Here is a 17,777-nt window from a genome sequence, read left to right on the forward strand (position 1 = left end):
TCAGTTTTTTTTGTTCATGTCTTTGCATGGCTAAGTTAGTTTGATTGAATATATATGCACTTGTGAGATTTTGAGGAGACTGCCATATATAGATTGATATATATATATGTATATGTATATATATTGAGGCTTTTTTTTTTGTTGTTTGTTTGTTTTTTTTTTTTCTCCATCGCTTAGGTTTGTGGTGACAAAGATATCATTGTTTATATTTCCAATGTTCCGTCTTCTTCAGGATGTTAGCCCACCTCGGGTGCAACCATCATTCACTCCTGACTTGCAGGCTGAATGGGAATCGTTTGAGAAGCTCATTTCAGCTGGACACGAGAGTGTGAAACCAGTTCTTCACCAGCATGGGACACTTGACGCTCAGAACGTGGCTGGTGTGTGCGAAGCGAAAGAGGCGGCGACCACTTTGAGCCGATGTGTCGACAGTGTTGCTGTTAAAGGTGACGGTGCTATTGGAACCAGTGAGAAGCCAACAGACTATGTACCACTCAAGATAGGGGTAAGCTCTACCTCGGGTACCCAGTCTCCATGGAGTGCAAGCAGTAATCCAGAATCTGATAACCTAACAGGTTGGTTTCATTTGATTCTTTAGCTTTTTAGCATTCAGGTGATTGTCAAATGCAATGCCTTTTTTTTGTTTCATGCACGTAGGCGCAGGAGTGGTTGTGTGGTAAGTAGCTTGCTAACCAACCACATGGTTCCGGGTTCAGTCCCACTGCGTGGCACCTTGGGCAAGTGTCTTCTGTTATAGCCCCGGGCCGACCAATGCCTTGTGAGTGGATTTGGTAGGCGGAAACTGAAAGAAGCCTGTCGTATATATATATATATATAATATATATATGTCTGTGTTTGTGTGTCTGTGTTTGTCCCCCTAGCATTGCTTGACAACCGATGCTGGTGTGTTTACATCCCCGTCACTTAGCGGTTCGGCAAAAGAGACCGATAGAATAAGTACTGGGCTTACAAAGAATAAGTCCCGGGGTCGATTTGCTCGACTAAAGGCAGTGCTCCAGCATGGCCGCAGTCAAATGACTGAAACAAGTAAAAGAGTAAAAGAGAGTAAAGAGTATTGTTTTGAATTAAAAAGAATAAGTCCTGGGTTTGATTTCTTTGACTTAAAAAAAAATTGCCTTTCTGGTGGTGCTCCGGCACAGCCACAGTCAAAAACTGGAACAAGTAAAAGAATAGAAGAATATGTTTCAGTGTATGAGTGGCTGTGTGGTAAATAGCTTGCTTACTGACCACATGGTTCAGGGTTCAGTCCTACTACGTGGCACCTTCGGCAAGTGTCTTCTACTATAGCCTCGGGTCGACCAAAGCCTTGTGAATGAATTTGGTAGACTGAAACTGGAAGAAGCCCATGGTGTGTGTGTATATGTTTGTGTGTCTGTGTTTGTCCCCCTAGCATTGCTTGACAACCGATGCTGGTGTGTTTACGTACCTGTAACTTATCGGTTCGGCAAAAAGCAACCGATAGAATAAGTACTAGGCTTACAAAGAATAAGTCCCGGGGTCGATTTACTCGACTAAAAGGCAGTGCTCCAGCATGGCTGCAGTCAAATTACTCTTTACTCTTTTAGTCTTTTACTTGTTTCAGTCATTTGACTGCGGTCATGCTGGAGCACTGCCTTTAGTCGAGCAAATCGACCCTGGGATTTATTCTTTGTAAGCCCAGTACTTATTCTATCGGTTGCTTTTGTCGAACCGCTAAGTGACGGGGATGTAAACACACCAGCATCGGTTGTCAAGCGATGCTAGGGGGACAAACACAAACACACACATACACGCACATATATATATACATATATACGACAGGCTTCTTTCAGTTTCCATCTACCAAATCCACTCACAAGGCATTGGTCGGCCCGGGGCTATAGTAGAAGACACTTGCCCCAGATGCCACATAGTGGGACTGAACCTCGAACCATGTGGTTGGTAAACAAGCTACTTACCACACAGCCACTCCTGCGTCTGAAACAAATAGTAAAGAGTATACGTTTTTGGGGGAGAGTATTGTCATGCATTTATTGAGTTTCCTACAGAGGTAGGGTAGCATGCCTCTCCGATGCAGTTTGAAGAAATGAAAAAAAAATACATGAATATGTCGTAAATATTATTTACAACATACTTACAAACATGTTGTTACATCTCTCTCTCATTTCTCTTTTCAGAGGCGAAAAAACAGCCTGACGTAAGTATTGTTTTATTCACGCTCCAATCTGATCTGGCAGAGTTTCTACAGTTGGATGCCCTTCCCAACGCCAACCACTCCGAATGTGTAGTGGGTGCTTTTACGTGCTGCCAGCACGAGGGCCAGTCTGGCAGTACTGGCAACGGCCACACTCAAATGGTGTTTTTTTACGTGCCACCAGCACGAGGGCCAGTCTGGCAGTACTGGCAACGGCCACACTCAAATGGTGTTTTTTTACGTGCCACCAGCACGAGGGCCAGTCTGGCAGTACTGGCAACGGTCACACTCAAATGGTATTTTTTTACGTGCCACCAGCACGAGGGCCAGTCTGGCAGTACTGGCAACGGTCACACTCAAATGGTGTTTTTTCACGTGCCACCTGCACAGGAATCAGTCCAGTGGCACTGGCAACAACCTCGCTCAAATGTTTTGTTCACGTGTCACCGGAACAAGTGCCAGTAAGGCGACGCAGGTAACGATGACGCTCAAATGGTGCTTTTTATGTGCCACCGGCACAGAAGCCAGACAGCTGCTCTGACAGTGATCCCGCTCAGATGGAGTTGTTAGCGCTCCACTGACATGGGTGCCAGTCATCGAATTTGGTTCAATTTCGATTTTAGTTATTTCACTTATTTTAGTAAATAGTAATGGATTTAGTAAAACAACTGTCATTATTAAACTGGTTTTCAGAACATAACATATGTCTGTTGGTTCGAGGAGCACAACTGTTCAACTCCATTCCGGTACATGTCAGAAATCTATCAGGATGCAGTGTGGAATCATTCAAATTGCAACTGGATAGATACTTAAGCACCATTAGAGATGAACCCCATCTCCCAGGATATACACAACGAGCACAAACTGACTCAAACTCGCTCCTACACATGTCAAAATTAAGCAGAGAATACAACCTGGCAACCACACCAGACTCTGAGGGTGGAGTCTTCGACTTGGCCTGAGCATGGACTCAAACCCAAATGAAATGAAATATGACATTAATGGAAGGTTTTTAAATCACTTCAACTGTTTTGGTACCATATTTCTCTTGAAATCGAAAGCGCTTGGCCTAGTGGTTAGGCTGTTGCACTCATGATTGCTAGGTTGTGGGTTCAGTTCTCTGACTGGGCAGCGTGTTGTGTTCTTGAGCAGAACACTTTATTTCACATTGCTCCAGTCCCCACTCCCATGAGCGGGAGTGTTGGCCTGCTCGCCCAGCCAGTGGGCTGGCATCATTCGGGGGCTAAAACAACGCAAGAAAATGCATTGTGATCAGCGATGTGTAACAACATCTGATAGTCTGGTTGGTCATGTGATCATGTGATTTCTATTGAAATACTAAATTTATATTTCATTACGATGATGAGGATGATGATTTAATTTTGAAAATAGCAAAGAATTTAGCAAAATAATATTGCCATTATCAAGTTGGTGTTTAGCTAATAAATCAATGTGAAACTTTGGTGGAATGTTTTAATGTTTTTTTCACTTAAAAATCAGAAAGTCTGTATCATAGGACTAGGGGGTATTCTGAAGCAAGATGGCACCAAAAGAGTTAATTGACTAGGTGAATGCTTTATCTGCACTGTAATATCTGTGACTTGGGTCAGCTTTTCTATTCTGACAAAATATATAGCCCTTGGCCAACCAAAGGCATTCTGGTGTTTTTGTATGTTCAGTGTGCCCTGGTTATGATTAACCCTTTAGCATTTAAACTGGCCATATCCTGCCAAAAGTACTCTGCCTCTTTTATGTTCAAACTGGCCATATCTGGCCTCTCACACCAACCCTACAATCATCATCATCATCATCATCATTTAACGTCCGTTTTCCATGCTAGCACGGGTTGGACGGTTCGACCGGGGTCTGGGAAGCCAGGGGCTGCACCAGGCTCCAGTCTGATCTGGCAGTGTTTCTACAGCTGGATGCCCTTCCTAACGCCAACCACTCCGCGAGTGTAGTGGGTGCTTTTTACGTGCCACTGGCACAGGTGCCAGGGGAGTCTGGCATCGGCCACGATTGGTTGGTGCTTTTAACGTGCCACCGGCACGGAAGCCAGCCACGTTCGGATGGTGCTTTTTATGTGCCACTAGCACAGAAGCCAGTCGCGGCTGCGCTGGCATTGGCCACGTTCGGATGGTGCTTTTTATGTGCCACCGGCACAGAAGCCAGTCGAGGCTGCGCTGGCATTGGCCACGTTCGGATGGTGCTTTTTATGTGCCACCGGCACAGAAGCCAGTCGAGGCTGCGCTGGCATCGGCCACGTTCGGATGGTGCTTTTTATCTGCCACCGGCACAGGTATCACAACTACTATTTCCAAATATTAAAAAAATTAACAGCTACCTCATCAAAATCTCATAGCTACAAGATAATGCATGATTAGTTCAAAACAATGTGGATAAAGAAGCATTAATTTTGGTAGAATAATGTGAACACTAAAGGGTTAAAGGAATTTGGCTGCTATGTTTAGCATGTTGAGCAGCCACATAGAAGAATCCCTTGTTGACTGAATATTGTAATGCTTGATTTTTTTTAATGTAATTTTTTTTTCACGCTCTTTTATCATAGGAGGAAATAAAAGTATCATCGAGGTCCTCCAGTAAATCCCCGGAGGCACATTCTCGCAGCATGTCTCCTGCAGACGACAAAGGTGCCGAGAAAGCCAGCCGCCTCTGCCGCTCTCGGAGTAGTACTCCGGGCCACAGCTCTCGCAGTCACTCAGGAAGTGATTCTGCACAATCGAGGAGTTCGTCCCGTGAACGAAGTCGTGTAAGTACCACCATAAATATCATCATCCTCATCACCATCATCATCGTTTTAACATCCGTCATTCCATGCCCACGTTGGTCAAACTGAATTTGTTGGGGGCACATCTCTCTGGGAATCGAAACCGCGATCCTACAACCGTGAGTCCGCTGCCCTAACGTGACCAACCAGGCTATCAGATGTTGCTACTCATTGCTGGTCACAATGTGCTTCGCATTGTTTTAGCCTTCGAATGATGCCACCCTGCTGGCTAAGCGAGCAAGCCAACAGAAGAAAGAGTGAGAGAAGGTTGTGGCGAAAGAGTACTTCAGGGATTGCCACCACCCCCTGCCGGAGCCTCGTGGAGCTTTTAGGTGTTTTTGCTCAATAAACACTCACAACATCTGGTCTGGGAATGGAAATCACGATTCTACGACCGCGAGTCCACTACCCTAACCACTCGGCCATTGCGCTTCCACATATCATGATGATGATCATCATCATCGTTTAACGTCCGTTTTCCATGCTAGCATGGGTTGGACGGTTCAACTGGGGTCTGGGAAGCCAGAAGGCTGCGCCAGGCCCAGTGTTTCTACAACTGGATGCCCTTCCTAACGCCAACCACTCCGTGAGTGTAGTGGGTGCTTTTTACGTGCCACCTGCACAGGTGCCAGGCAAGGCTGGCAAACGGCCATGGTCGGATGGTGCTTTTTACGTGCCACCGACACGGGGACTTATTTCAGTCATTTAACTGATATATGTACATATATATTGGACTTGTTTCAGTCATTTAACTGTGGTCATTCTGGGGCACCACCTTAAAGGGTTTTAGACAAAAAAGTCTACTCCAGGACTTATTTTTTCTAAAGCCTAGTACTTATTCTATCAGTCTCTTTTGCCGAACTGCTAAGTTACGTGGACTTAAGCACAACACCGGTTGTCAGGTGGTGGTGGATGACAAATATAGACATGCACATACACACACACACACACACACACACACACACATATATATAAATACATACATACATACATGACAGGCGTCTTCCAGTTTCCATCTACCAAATCAACTCACTAGGCTTTGGTTGGCCTGGGTCTATAGTAGAAGACACTTGCCTAAGGTGGCATCTTCTACTGTAGCTTCAGGTCAACCGAAGCCTTGTGAGTGGATTTGGTAAATGGAAACTGAAAGAAGCCAGTCATGTGTGTGTGTGTGTGTCCAGTCACACCACCATTTGACAACTGGTGTTGGTATGTTTACGTCCTCGTAACTTAGCAGTCTGGCAAAAGAGACTGATTGAATATGTATCAGGCTTTAAAAAATAAGTACGGGGGAGGGGCAATACATTTGACAAAAACATTCTTCAAAGCATTGTCCCAGCATGGCCACAGTCTAATGACTGACACAAGTAAAAGAAATATATATATATATATGTATGTGTGCGTGTCTGTGTTTACGTCCCCGTAACTTAACAGTTCGGCAAAAGAGACCGATAGAATGAGTACTATGCTTACAAAGGATAAGTCCTGATGTTGTTTTGTTCGACTGAAGGCTGTGCTCCAGCATGGCCACAGTCAAATGACTGAAACAAATAAAAGAATATATATATATATATATATAATCATCATCATCATTTAGCGTCCACTTTCCATGCTAGCATGGGTAGGACGGTTCAACTGGGGTCTGTGAAGCCAGACGGCTGCATCGGGTCCAGTCTGATCTGGCAGTGTTTCTACGGCTGGATGCCCTTCCTAACGCTAACCAGTCCGTGAGTGTAGTGGCTGCTTTTTATATATATATATATATAATTATTAATATTTGAGGGAATAAAATCCAAAACTTACAAGGAAAAAAAATTCAATTTAGAAGTACTAAATCAAATTTCACACAATATAATATATATATATATATATATTATATATATATATATATATATATATAATATATATATATAAATAAAAATTAGAAAAAAACCACCTTTTATCAATTCAAAATGAACAATTAAATTACACCATCCAGAAAATTACACTTAAAAGAAATATTAACATTAAAATAACAATAAAATGTCAATGACTAAGTAAATTGCAAAAAAAAAAATAATAATATCTTATGTAAAATGTGTATATATGTATATATATGAGTGTGTAGAGGCGCAATCGCCCAGTGGTTAGGGCAGCAGACTCGCGGTTGTAGGGTCGCAGTTTCGATTCCCAGAACGGGCGTTGTGAGTGTTTATTGAGCGAAAGCACCTAAAGCTCCACGAGGCTCCGGCAGGGGGTGGTGTCGCACCCTGCTGTACTCCTTCACCACTCTTTCTCTTTCTCTTTCTTCTGTTGCCCTGCTCGCTTAGCCAGCGGGGTGGTGTCATTTGAAGGCTAAAACAATGTGAAGCGCATTGTGACCAGCGATGTGGAGAAACATCTGATGGCGTGGTCGGTCACGGTAATCACGGTGATATATACATATATATATATATATATATATATATATATATATATATATAGTACGTTTAAATATTTGTTGTGCAAGATTTTTATGTGAAGTCGTGTGTTGAAACAGATATTGTTGTATTTAGGAATGGTCATATTGCCAGTTTAGCCAATAAAAACACACGTGCTATATATTTGGTGTTACTTTGCTTCAGTGTTATTTATTTTTTACATTAATCTTAATCTTATTTCAGCCAGAGTTCTTTCGTCACACTCCTATGACCGCATCAGTGGTCCTTTGTTTTCTTCTTTCTTATTTGTGTCTCTCCTTACTAACCGTCAGCCATTTTGTATTTCTATTGTGATGCGGTCACAGGAGTGTGACGAAAGAACTCTGGCCGAAATAAGATTAAGATTAATGTAAAAAATAAATAACACTGAAGCAAAGTAACACCAAATATATAGTGCGTGTGTTTTTATTGGCTAAACTGGCAAAATGACCATTCCTAAATACAACAATATATATATATATATATATATATTGAGAGAGAGAGAGAGAGAGAGAGAGAGAAAGAAAAACACACTCACAAACATACTCATTATGATGTTTTTTTCTGTTTTAGACTCGAAAGTCACGATCTCACTCCAGAAGTCGGTCCAGATCAAAATCAAGATCACCCTACCGGTCAGCTCGCACTTCCCGCCATCGACGTAAGAAGCATAGCTTTAGGTCAAAGTCACGGTCGCACTCTAGGAGCCGGCGCTACCGCAGGTCCCGCTCACCTCACAAAAGAGTAAGTTTTTTTTTTTTTTTTTAATGTTTATCATCGCATCAATGTGGCTGTTCCATGGGAATCTATGTTACTGTTGTTTTTAACCCCAGGAGAATCCTCCTCCCACAGGTTATCAATGCAACCTGCACCTGATAAATATATTGCACGCAGGGAAGCGAAACCCTGCCATCTTCTAGCACAGTGCCTCTTAAACTATGGGTCACGACCCCCAAATGGGGTTGTGAAAATTAAATTCAAACACTTGAATTTCAGTTTATATGTTATTTCATAAATGCATATCTAATACTGGGGTCACAAAAAATCTGGTGATGATAAATGGGGTCATGAATGAAAAGAGGTTTAACCCTTTTGTTACCATATTTCTGTTGAGGTGCTCTGTGTTTCTTTCAATTATTTTAAATATAACAAAGAATTTAGTAAAATAACATCGTTATAATTAAGCTAGTTTTAGAAACATAAGTTGTGACTAAGGCTTGGTGGAAGATTTTAATTCAAAACTTATGAAAACAAGACTTTTGTACTACAGAGCCAGAGGTGGTTTCAGCCGGGTTGGTATCGAAAGGGTTAAAAATATCATGGGGACTTTAACCCTTTTGTTACCATATTTCTGTTGAGATGCTCTGTTTCTTTCAATTAATTTTAAATATAACAAAGAAATTAGTAATTAACTTGGTTATCATTCAGCTGGTGTTAGGAACATAAATTGTGACTAAGGTTTGGTGGAAGATTTTAATTCAGAACTTATGAAAACAAGGCATTTGTACTACAGAGCCAGGTTGGTATCAAAAGGGTTAAAAATATCATGGTGACTTTAACCCTTTTGTTACCATATTTCTGTTGAGATGCTCTGTGTTTCTTTTAATTAATTTTAAGTATAACAAAGAATTTAGTAAAATATAGTTATCATTCAGCTAGTGTTAGGAACATAAATTGTGACTAAGGTTTGATGGAAGATTTTAATTCAAAACTTATGGAAACAAGACATTTGTAGTCAGAGCCAGAGGCAGTTTCTGCCGGGTTGGTATCGAAAGGGTTAAAAATATCATGGTGACTTTAACCCTTTTGTTACCATATTTCTGTTGAGATGCTCTGTGTTTCTTTTAATTAATTTTAAGTATAACAAAGAATTTAGTAAAATATAGTTATCATTCAGCTAGTGTTAGGAACATATATTGTGACTAAGGTTTGATGGAAGATTTTAATTCAAAACTTATGAAAACAAGACATTTGTAGTCAGAGCCAGGTTGGTATCAAAAGGGTTAAAAATATCATGGTGACTTTAACCCTTTTGTTACCATATTTCTGTTGAGATGCTCTGTGTTTCTTTTAATTAATTTTAAGTATAACAAAGAATTTAGTAAAATATAGTTATCATTCAGCTAGTGTTAGGAACATATATTGTGACTAAGGTTTGATGGAAGATTTTAATTCAAAACTTATGAAAAGAAGACATTTGTACTACAGAGCCAGGTTGGTATCAAAAGGGTTAAAAATATCATGGTGACTTTAACCCTTTTGTTACCATATTTCTGTTGAGATGCTCTGTGATTCTTTTAATTAATTTTAAGTATAACAAAGAATTTAGTAAAATATAGTTATCATTCAGCTAGTGTTAGGAACATAAATTGTGACTAAGGTTTGGTGGAAGATTTTAATTCAAAACTTATGAAAACAAGACATTTGTACTACAGATCCAGAGCTGGTTTCAGCAGGGTTGGTATCAAAAGGGTTAACCCTTTACTATTCAGATTATTGTTTCAAACATAATGCATAATGGGTGCAGGAGTGGCTGTGTGGTAAGTAGCTTGCTTACCAACCACATGGTTCCGGGTTCAGTCCCACTGCGTGACACCTCGGGCAAGTGTCTTCTACTATAGCCTCGGGCCAACCAAAGCCTTGTGAGTGGATTTGGTAGACGGAAACTGAAAGAAGCCTGTCGTATATATGTATATACTTATATATATTTGTGTGTCTGTGTTTGTCCCCCCAACATCGCTTGACAACCGATGCTGGTGTGTTTACGTCCCCGTGACTTAGCGGTTCGGCAAAAGAGACCGATAGAATAAGCACTAGGCTTACAAAGAATAAGTCCCGGGGTCGATTTGTTCGACTAAAGGTGGTGCTCCAGCATGGCCGCAGTCAAATGACTGAAACAAGTACACAAAAGAGTAGCATATGTATTCACGTGATTTAAAATTAATCATGCATTATTTCATAGCTTTGAGATTTTGATGATGAGATGGTTTATTTTTAAAATGACTGTGTAGGGCAGGTGTGAAAGGCCAGATATGACCAGTTTGATGATAAAATAGGTTAGAATATTTCTGCCAGATACATCATCATCATCATTTAATGTCCGCCTTCCATGCTGACATGGATAGAATGCTTTGACAGGAGCCAGCCAGGCAGAAGCCTGCATCAGATTTTTGTGTCTGTTTTGGCAGGATTTTTACAGCTGGATGCCCTTCCTAACACCAATCACTCTGCAGAGTGGACTGAGTGCTTTTTATGTGGCACAAGCACAGGTGAGGTCAGTTTTGGCAAGGTTTTTATAGCTGGATGCCCTTCCTAATACCAATCACTCTGCAGAGTGGACTGAGTGCTTTTTATGTGGCACAAGCACAGGTGAGGTCAGTTTTGGCAAGGTTTTTACAGCTGGATGCCCTTCCTAACACCAACCACTCTGCAGAGTGGAACAAGTTGAGGACTTAGTTTGCTTGAGTGCTTGTGGGTCATTTGCTATGTTTTTTCTTGAGTGAACAGCAAGGCCTGCTCTGCTTTGTGCCTCAAAACCACAATGACAGGTTTAGAGGAGCAGCGCTTTGCCAGTGTGCCTTCATGTTTGCGTGATGTTGGTCCCGATGTTGGAATCAACTTAGCTCGTATCATCATCATCATCATCGTTTAACGTCCGTTCTCCATGCTAGCATGGGTTGGACGGTTCGACCGGGGATCTGGGAAGCCAGAAGGCTGCACCAGGCTCCGGTCTTATCTGGCAAAGTTTCTACAGCTGGATGCCCTTCCTAACGCCAACCACTCCGTGAGTGTAGTGGGTGCTTTTTACGTGCCAGGCGAGGCTGGCATCGGCCACGGTTGGATTGGTGCATTTTATGGAAGCCAGTCAAGGCGGCACTGGCTTCGGCTACGATTCGGATGGTGCTTTTTACGTGCCACCGACACGGAAGCCAGTCGAGGCGGAGTTGGCATCGGCCACAATTCGGATGGTGCATTTTATGGAAGCCAGTCGAGGCGGCACTGGCTTCGGCTATGATTCGGATGGTGCTTTTTACGTGCCACTGACACGGAAGCCAGTCGGGGCAGCACTGGCATCGGCCACAATTCGGATAGTGCTTTTTACGTACCTCCAGTCCCAGGGCCATGGCATCTGCCAGGTGTTAGTCATAGGATTGATTCAATTTCGATCTATATATATATATATATATATATATACACACATAACAGGCTCCCTTCAGTTTCTGTCTACCAAATCTACTCAAGGATTTGGTTGGCCTGAGGCTATTGTAGAAGGCACGTGTCCAAAGTGCTGCGCAGCAGGATCGAACCAGAACCATGTGGTTGGGAAGCAAGCTTCTTACCACACAGCCACACCTGTGTCTATGATTAAAAAGATTTCATTACTCTTTTACTTGTTTCAGTCATTTGACTGCGGCCATGCTGGAGCACCGCCTTTAATCGAGCAACTCGACCCCGGACTTATTCTTTGTAAGCCCAGTACTTATTCTATCGGTCTCTTTTGCTGAACCGCTAAGTGACGGGGACGTAAACACACCAGCGTCGGTTGTCAAGCAATGCTAGGTGGACAAACACAGACACACATACATACACGCACACATATATATATTCATATATACGACGGGTTTCTTTCAGTTTCCGTCTACCAAATCCACTAACAAGGCATTGGTTGGCCCGGGGCTATAGCAGAAGACACTTGCCCAAGGTGCCACGCAGTGGGACTGAACCCGGAACCATGTGGTTGGTTAGCAAGCTACTTACCACACAGCCACTCCTACAAAGATTTTTCACTTCTCTATATTATGTAATGTGTCTATTTGTTTACAGAGCAAACATCGGCGCCGAAGTCGTTCTCGAGAGCAATACCGATCAAAAGAGAAACGGCGGTCACGCTCTAGGGATCGGTTTGGACGGAGCACTCGCGGAAGAGACTACTACAAAGAGCGCAGCAGCCCACCATCGAGGCGCAAGAGTCGAAGTCGGGACAGGAGTCGAGAGAGAAGTCGTGATCGGAGTCGCGACAGGAGCCGAGATAGGAGTCGCGACAGGAGTCGAGATAGGAGTCGTGACCGAGAGTCACACCGCGGCAACAGTTCACGGGATCATACTCGCCGTGATCACAGAGACAGCACGTCGGGACGCAGCAAAGAGAAGCAATTGAACTTTAAGGAACAGATGCGACAGGGCCTACTTAAAGCCAGTAAAATGTGGACTGAATCGAACGGATCATTCAGCGAATTCATTGAGGAGAAGAAAGGTTAGTGAAGTTTTTTTTTCTTTCTTTTTCTTTGTGGGGTGGGGCGACGGGGGGCTTTCAAAATGATGTATTTTATTTCGTGAAAATCTGTCATCATCATCATTGTTCGACCGTGGTCGAGACAATGGAATTTACCATGCTACGCCAGACTTCACGGTCCATCATGGCATTACGGAGATCCTGTTGCTGGATGCCTGTATCCCTGGAGATTACATCAGGGTAGGAGAGTGTGCGCCCTCTGGTATTGCGAGTAGATGGCTTCCAGAGGAGAAGAGCAGAAATTACCTCTTTTTCAGCTCTACAACAATGTCCAGCAAACTGGACTCTCCTACCTTTCACAAGAGATGACACAGGTGGTAGTTTCCCATACATTTGTACTTTAGTTGGATGACTCTTCCATGAGAGATTTTGAGCTCTCATAAGGAGGCGAGTGTAGGTTCCATCCAACCGCCTCTCGAAGAGTGGGCGCCCCCTGGTATCGCGAGCAGATGGGCTTCCAGAGGAGAAGAGCAGAAAGTACCTCGTTTTCGGCTCTCCAACAATGTCCAGCAAACTGGACTCTCCTACCTTTCACAAGAGATGACACAGGTGGTAGTTTCCCATATATTTGTACTTTGGTTGGATGACGCTTCCACGAGAGATTTTGAGCTCTCATAAGGAGGCAAGTGTAGGTTCCATCCAACCGCCTCTCAAGCTTCTTTGATAACGTCCAGGTTTCTGAGCCATATAGTAGAATTGGTTCGACTGTGGCTTTGAAGATTTCAAGTTTGAAGTCTCTACTTAGATTTGATGACCACATCTTATGCATGTCATAACAGGCTGACCAGGCCATACCCTTTCTAGTTAGAAAATCTTTTCCAGATGATGATATGTATGACCCAAGATATTTGTAATCAGAAACCATATTTAAGGGCGCATCTGTAGTTTTTATCGCCTTTTATCTTGTACTTGTTTCCAGCATATCAGACTATGGCCATGCTGGGGCACCACCTTGAAGGACTTTTATTCGAATGAATAAGCCCCAGTAGTTTTTTTTTTTTTTAAGCCTGGCTCTTATTTTTTCAGCCTCCTTTGCTGAACTACTAAGTTATGGGAACGTAAACACACCAGTGCAGATTGTCAAGTGTAAGAGTGTCAAGGGTCAAAGACACACACACACATACATATATGTATGTGGTAAGTAGCTTGCTAACCAGCCATATGGTTCCGGGTTCAGTCCCACTGCATGGCATCTTGGGCAAGTGTCTTCAGCTATAGCCCCGTGCCGACCAATGCCTTGTGAGTGGATTTGGTAGACGGAAGCTGAAAGAAGCCCGTCGTATATATGTATATATATATGCATGTGTGTGTTTGTGTGTCTGTGTTTGTCTCCCTAGCATTGCTTGACAACCGATGCTGGTGTGTTTACGTCCCCATCACTTAAGTACTGGGCTTACAAAGAATAAGTCCCGGGGTCGATTTGCTCGACTAAAGGCGGTGCTTCAGCATGGCCGCAGTCAAATGACTGAAACAAGTAAAAGAGTAAAAGAGTAATATATATATACACACACATACACATCTGCGAAGGGCTTCTTTCAGTTTCCATCTACTAAATTCACTGACAAGGTTTTGGTCTACCCAAGGCTATAGTAGAAAGGACTTGTCCATGGTGCCACACAGTAGGACTGAACCCAGAACCATGTTATCAGGAAGCAAATTTCTTACCACACAACCACATCTGCACCTATGTATACACACACACACACACACACGTATATCTCTGTATGTGCTCTACCACCACTTGACGACCAGTGTTGGTTTGTTTACACCCCTGTAACTTACCAGTTTGACAAAAGAAAACTGATAGATTTTGAAAAAAGCCTAAGTACTGGGGTAGATTTGTTTTGACTGAAAACCCTCTCAATGCAGGTGCCCCAGCATGGCCACATTCCAGTAAATGGAATAAGTGAAAAATAAACAATGAAGTTCCACTTGATTTTAACACCTGACAAAGATTGTTCATGGAATGCCACCTGTTGGTCTAAAATGTTTTGTTGTTTTCTCCTTTGATAGCAGAGCCCTCAACGGAAACCCCAAATAGCCTAAACACAGCCATCCTAAACAACCTGGCAGCAGTGCAGAATTCTACAGTGACACCTCAAGTGGCCCTACTTCAAACGATGGCTGCCATGAACAAAAAGGTATGCGTGTGGATTGATTAATTAATTAATTAATTACGCTTTTGACACTCGTTTTTAGAATTGTGGGATCTTTTCGGTTTGACCGGCAGTTTTTTCTAGTGGTGTCATATGAAATTGTCACCCATAATTATGACCCTAGTATCGATCTATTGCATTTCAATCAGTGTTAGGGTTAGGGGGAAGGATATCTTTTTTCTTCAGAAATGTAAATAAACCCAATCTGTTTCTTAAACGAGGAACATATTCATACGGCACAGAATGTTTTTTTTTTTACCTCAATAGACGTCAGTGATTGGTTGAAATTGCAGAAATTGAAGAAAAAAAAAACAACAAATATCTTACAAACTATAGAATTTTCTCAATAAAGCCAAGAGAAAAAAGATGTTTTATAAACACATTCTACCAGTATGTTTAGTTACCTAGAAATTATGTTAAAATCTGCCGTTCAAACCGTAAAGATCCGAATTGTGGGTCACCTGGCTTAATGTCGGTCTCTGTCAGAAGCCACCAGTCACTGGTGGATGTTTTGGTATTGGCAATTCGATGCTGGCTTCTTTGACATCAGACGTTTGTGGTTGTATGTTATCGTTATCTCTCTCTCTCTCTCCCACTCTATCTCCCCCTCTCTCTAATTGTATGCTTAACCCTTTCGTTACCAACCCGGCTGAAACTGCCCCTGGCTCTGTAGTACAAATGTCTTATTTTCATAAGTCTTGAATTAAAATCTTCCACCAAACCTTAGTCACAATTTATGTTCCTAAAACTAGCTTAATGATAACTAAGTTATTTTACTAAATTCTTTGTTATATTTAAAATTGAAAGAAACACAGAGCATCTCAACAGAAATATGGTAACAAAAGGGTTAAAGTCACCATGATATTTTTAACCCTTTCAATACCAAACCTGGTTCTGTAGTACAAATGTCTTGTTTTCATAAGTTTTGAATTAAAATCTTCCACCAAACCTTAGTCACAATTTATGTTCCTAATACCAGCTGAATGATAACTAAGTTATTTTACTGAATTCTTTGTTATATTTAAAATTAATTGAAAGAAACACAGAGCATCTCAACAGAAATATGGTAACAAAAGGGTTCAAGTCACCAAGATATTTTTAACCCTTTTGATACCAACCCAGCTGAAACCACCTCTGGCTCTGTAGTACAAATGTTTTGTTTTCAAAAGTTCTGAATTAAAATCTTCCACCAAACCTTAGTCACAATTTATGTTCCTAATACCAGCTGAATGATAACTAAGTTATTTTACTGAATTCTTTGTTATATTTAAAATTAATTGAAAGAAACACAGAGCATCTCAAAATAAATACAGTAACGAAAGGGTTAAGAAGTGAGCTTCTTCGTCACACAGCCATGTTTGTATTTAACCTCATTTTGACCCTGATCAAGCTCAATGCCGTTCCCACCATGGCTGTTTCTCCTAACCTTAATTATTGCTGTTGTAGCTATTGCTATTGTTTTATTTATTCATTTATTTATTTAAGGCCCAAGAGATGACTGGAATCGCTGTGCCCAAGTATTATAACCCCGCTGCTGTAAATCCCTTGAAATACGCTGAGCAAGTACAGAAGAGGAAATTACTGTGGTCCCGCACACCGAAAGACAAAGTGAAGGTGAGTAATCTCTGCGTACTGGCACAGGGAGATGAAATTCTGATTCTGTAAGATGGGGAGCATGTTTTGACTCATCAGATGGGACTATGTTTTATTACTATTAGGGCAGTTGGATCTTTTCGGTTTGAATGGCAGTTTTTAACATAATTTTTAGGGAACTAAAAAATTTTAAACGTCGTATACTGGTAGGATGTGTTTATAAAACAACTTTTTCTCTTGGCTTTATTGAGAAAATTCTATAGTTTGTAAGATATTTGTTGTTGTTTTTTTTCTTCAATTTCTGCAATTTCAACCAATCAGTGACGTCTATTGAGGTAAAAAGTATTCTGTGCCGTATGAATATTCCCTCATTTAAGAAACAGGGATCTTTTCGGTTTGACCGGCAGTTTTTTAAAATAATTTCCACGCAGCTAAACACTTTTAAACTTCATATACTGGTAGGATGTGTTTATAAAACATCTTTTTCTCTTGGCTTTATTGAGAAAATTCTATAGTTTGTAAGATATTTGTTGTTGTTTTTTTTCTTCAATTTCTGCAATTTCAACCAATCAGTGACGTCTATTGAGGTAAAAAGTATTCTCTGCCGTATGAATATTCCCTCATTAAGAAGAAACAGGGATCTTTTCGGTTTGACCGGCAGTTTTTTAAAATAATTTCCACGCAGCTAAACACTTTTAAACTTCATATACTGGTAGGATGTGTTATAAAACATCTTTTTCTCTGGCTTTATTGAGAAAATTCTATAGTTTGTAAGATATTTGTTGTTGTTTTTTTTCTTCAATTTCTGCAATTTCAACCAATCAGTGACGTCTATTGAGTAAAAAGTATTCTGTGCCGTATGAATATTCCCTCATTTAAGAAACAGGGATCTTTTCGGTTTGACCGGCAGTTTTTTAAAATAATTTCCACGCAGCTAAACACTTTTAAACTTCATATACTGGTAGGATGTGTTTATAAAACAACTTTTTCTCTTGGCTTTATTGAGAAAATTCTATAGTTTGTAAGATATTTGTTGTTGTTTTTTTTCTTCAATTTCTGCAATTTCAACCAATCAGTGACGTCTATTGAGGTAAAAAGTATTCTGTGCCGTATGAATATTCCCTCATTTAAGAAACAGGGATCTTTTCGGTTTGACCGGCAGTTTTTTAAAATAATTTCCACGCAGCTAAACACTTTTAAACTTCATATACTGGTAGGATGTGTTTATAAAACATCTTTTTCTCTTGGCTTTATTGAGAAAATTCTATAGTTTGTAAGATATTTCTTGTTGTTTTTTTCTGCAATTTCAACCAAT

General features: G+C 41.2%; 1 protein-coding gene across 2 annotated transcripts in view; it reads left to right on the forward strand.

Moving 5' to 3' along the window:
- Positions 1 to 17,777, forward strand: part of LOC115226108 (arginine/serine-rich coiled-coil protein 2) — a 47,937-nt gene that overhangs the window by 25,063 nt on the left and 5,097 nt on the right. The window contains exons 2-9 of one of the 2 annotated variants that reach the window (XM_036514994.1): positions 233 to 575; positions 2,178 to 2,197; positions 4,764 to 4,964; positions 7,994 to 8,164; positions 12,245 to 12,405; positions 12,454 to 12,674; positions 14,727 to 14,854; positions 16,355 to 16,483. In XM_036514994.1, the coding sequence (XP_036370887.1) occupies positions 233 to 575; positions 2,178 to 2,197; positions 4,764 to 4,964; positions 7,994 to 8,164; positions 12,245 to 12,405; positions 12,454 to 12,674; positions 14,727 to 14,854; positions 16,355 to 16,483 (1,374 nt within the window). Of the gene's footprint in view, positions 1 to 232; positions 576 to 2,177; positions 2,198 to 4,763; positions 4,965 to 7,993; positions 8,165 to 12,244; positions 12,675 to 14,726; positions 14,855 to 16,354; positions 16,484 to 17,777 lie in introns of both variants that reach the window. The other variant, XM_036514993.1, reaches the window with a different exon arrangement.

Source organism: Octopus sinensis, linkage group LG29, assembly GCF_006345805.1.
Source record: "Octopus sinensis linkage group LG29, ASM634580v1, whole genome shotgun sequence".
NCBI lineage: Eukaryota > Metazoa > Mollusca > Cephalopoda > Octopoda > Octopodidae > Octopus > Octopus sinensis.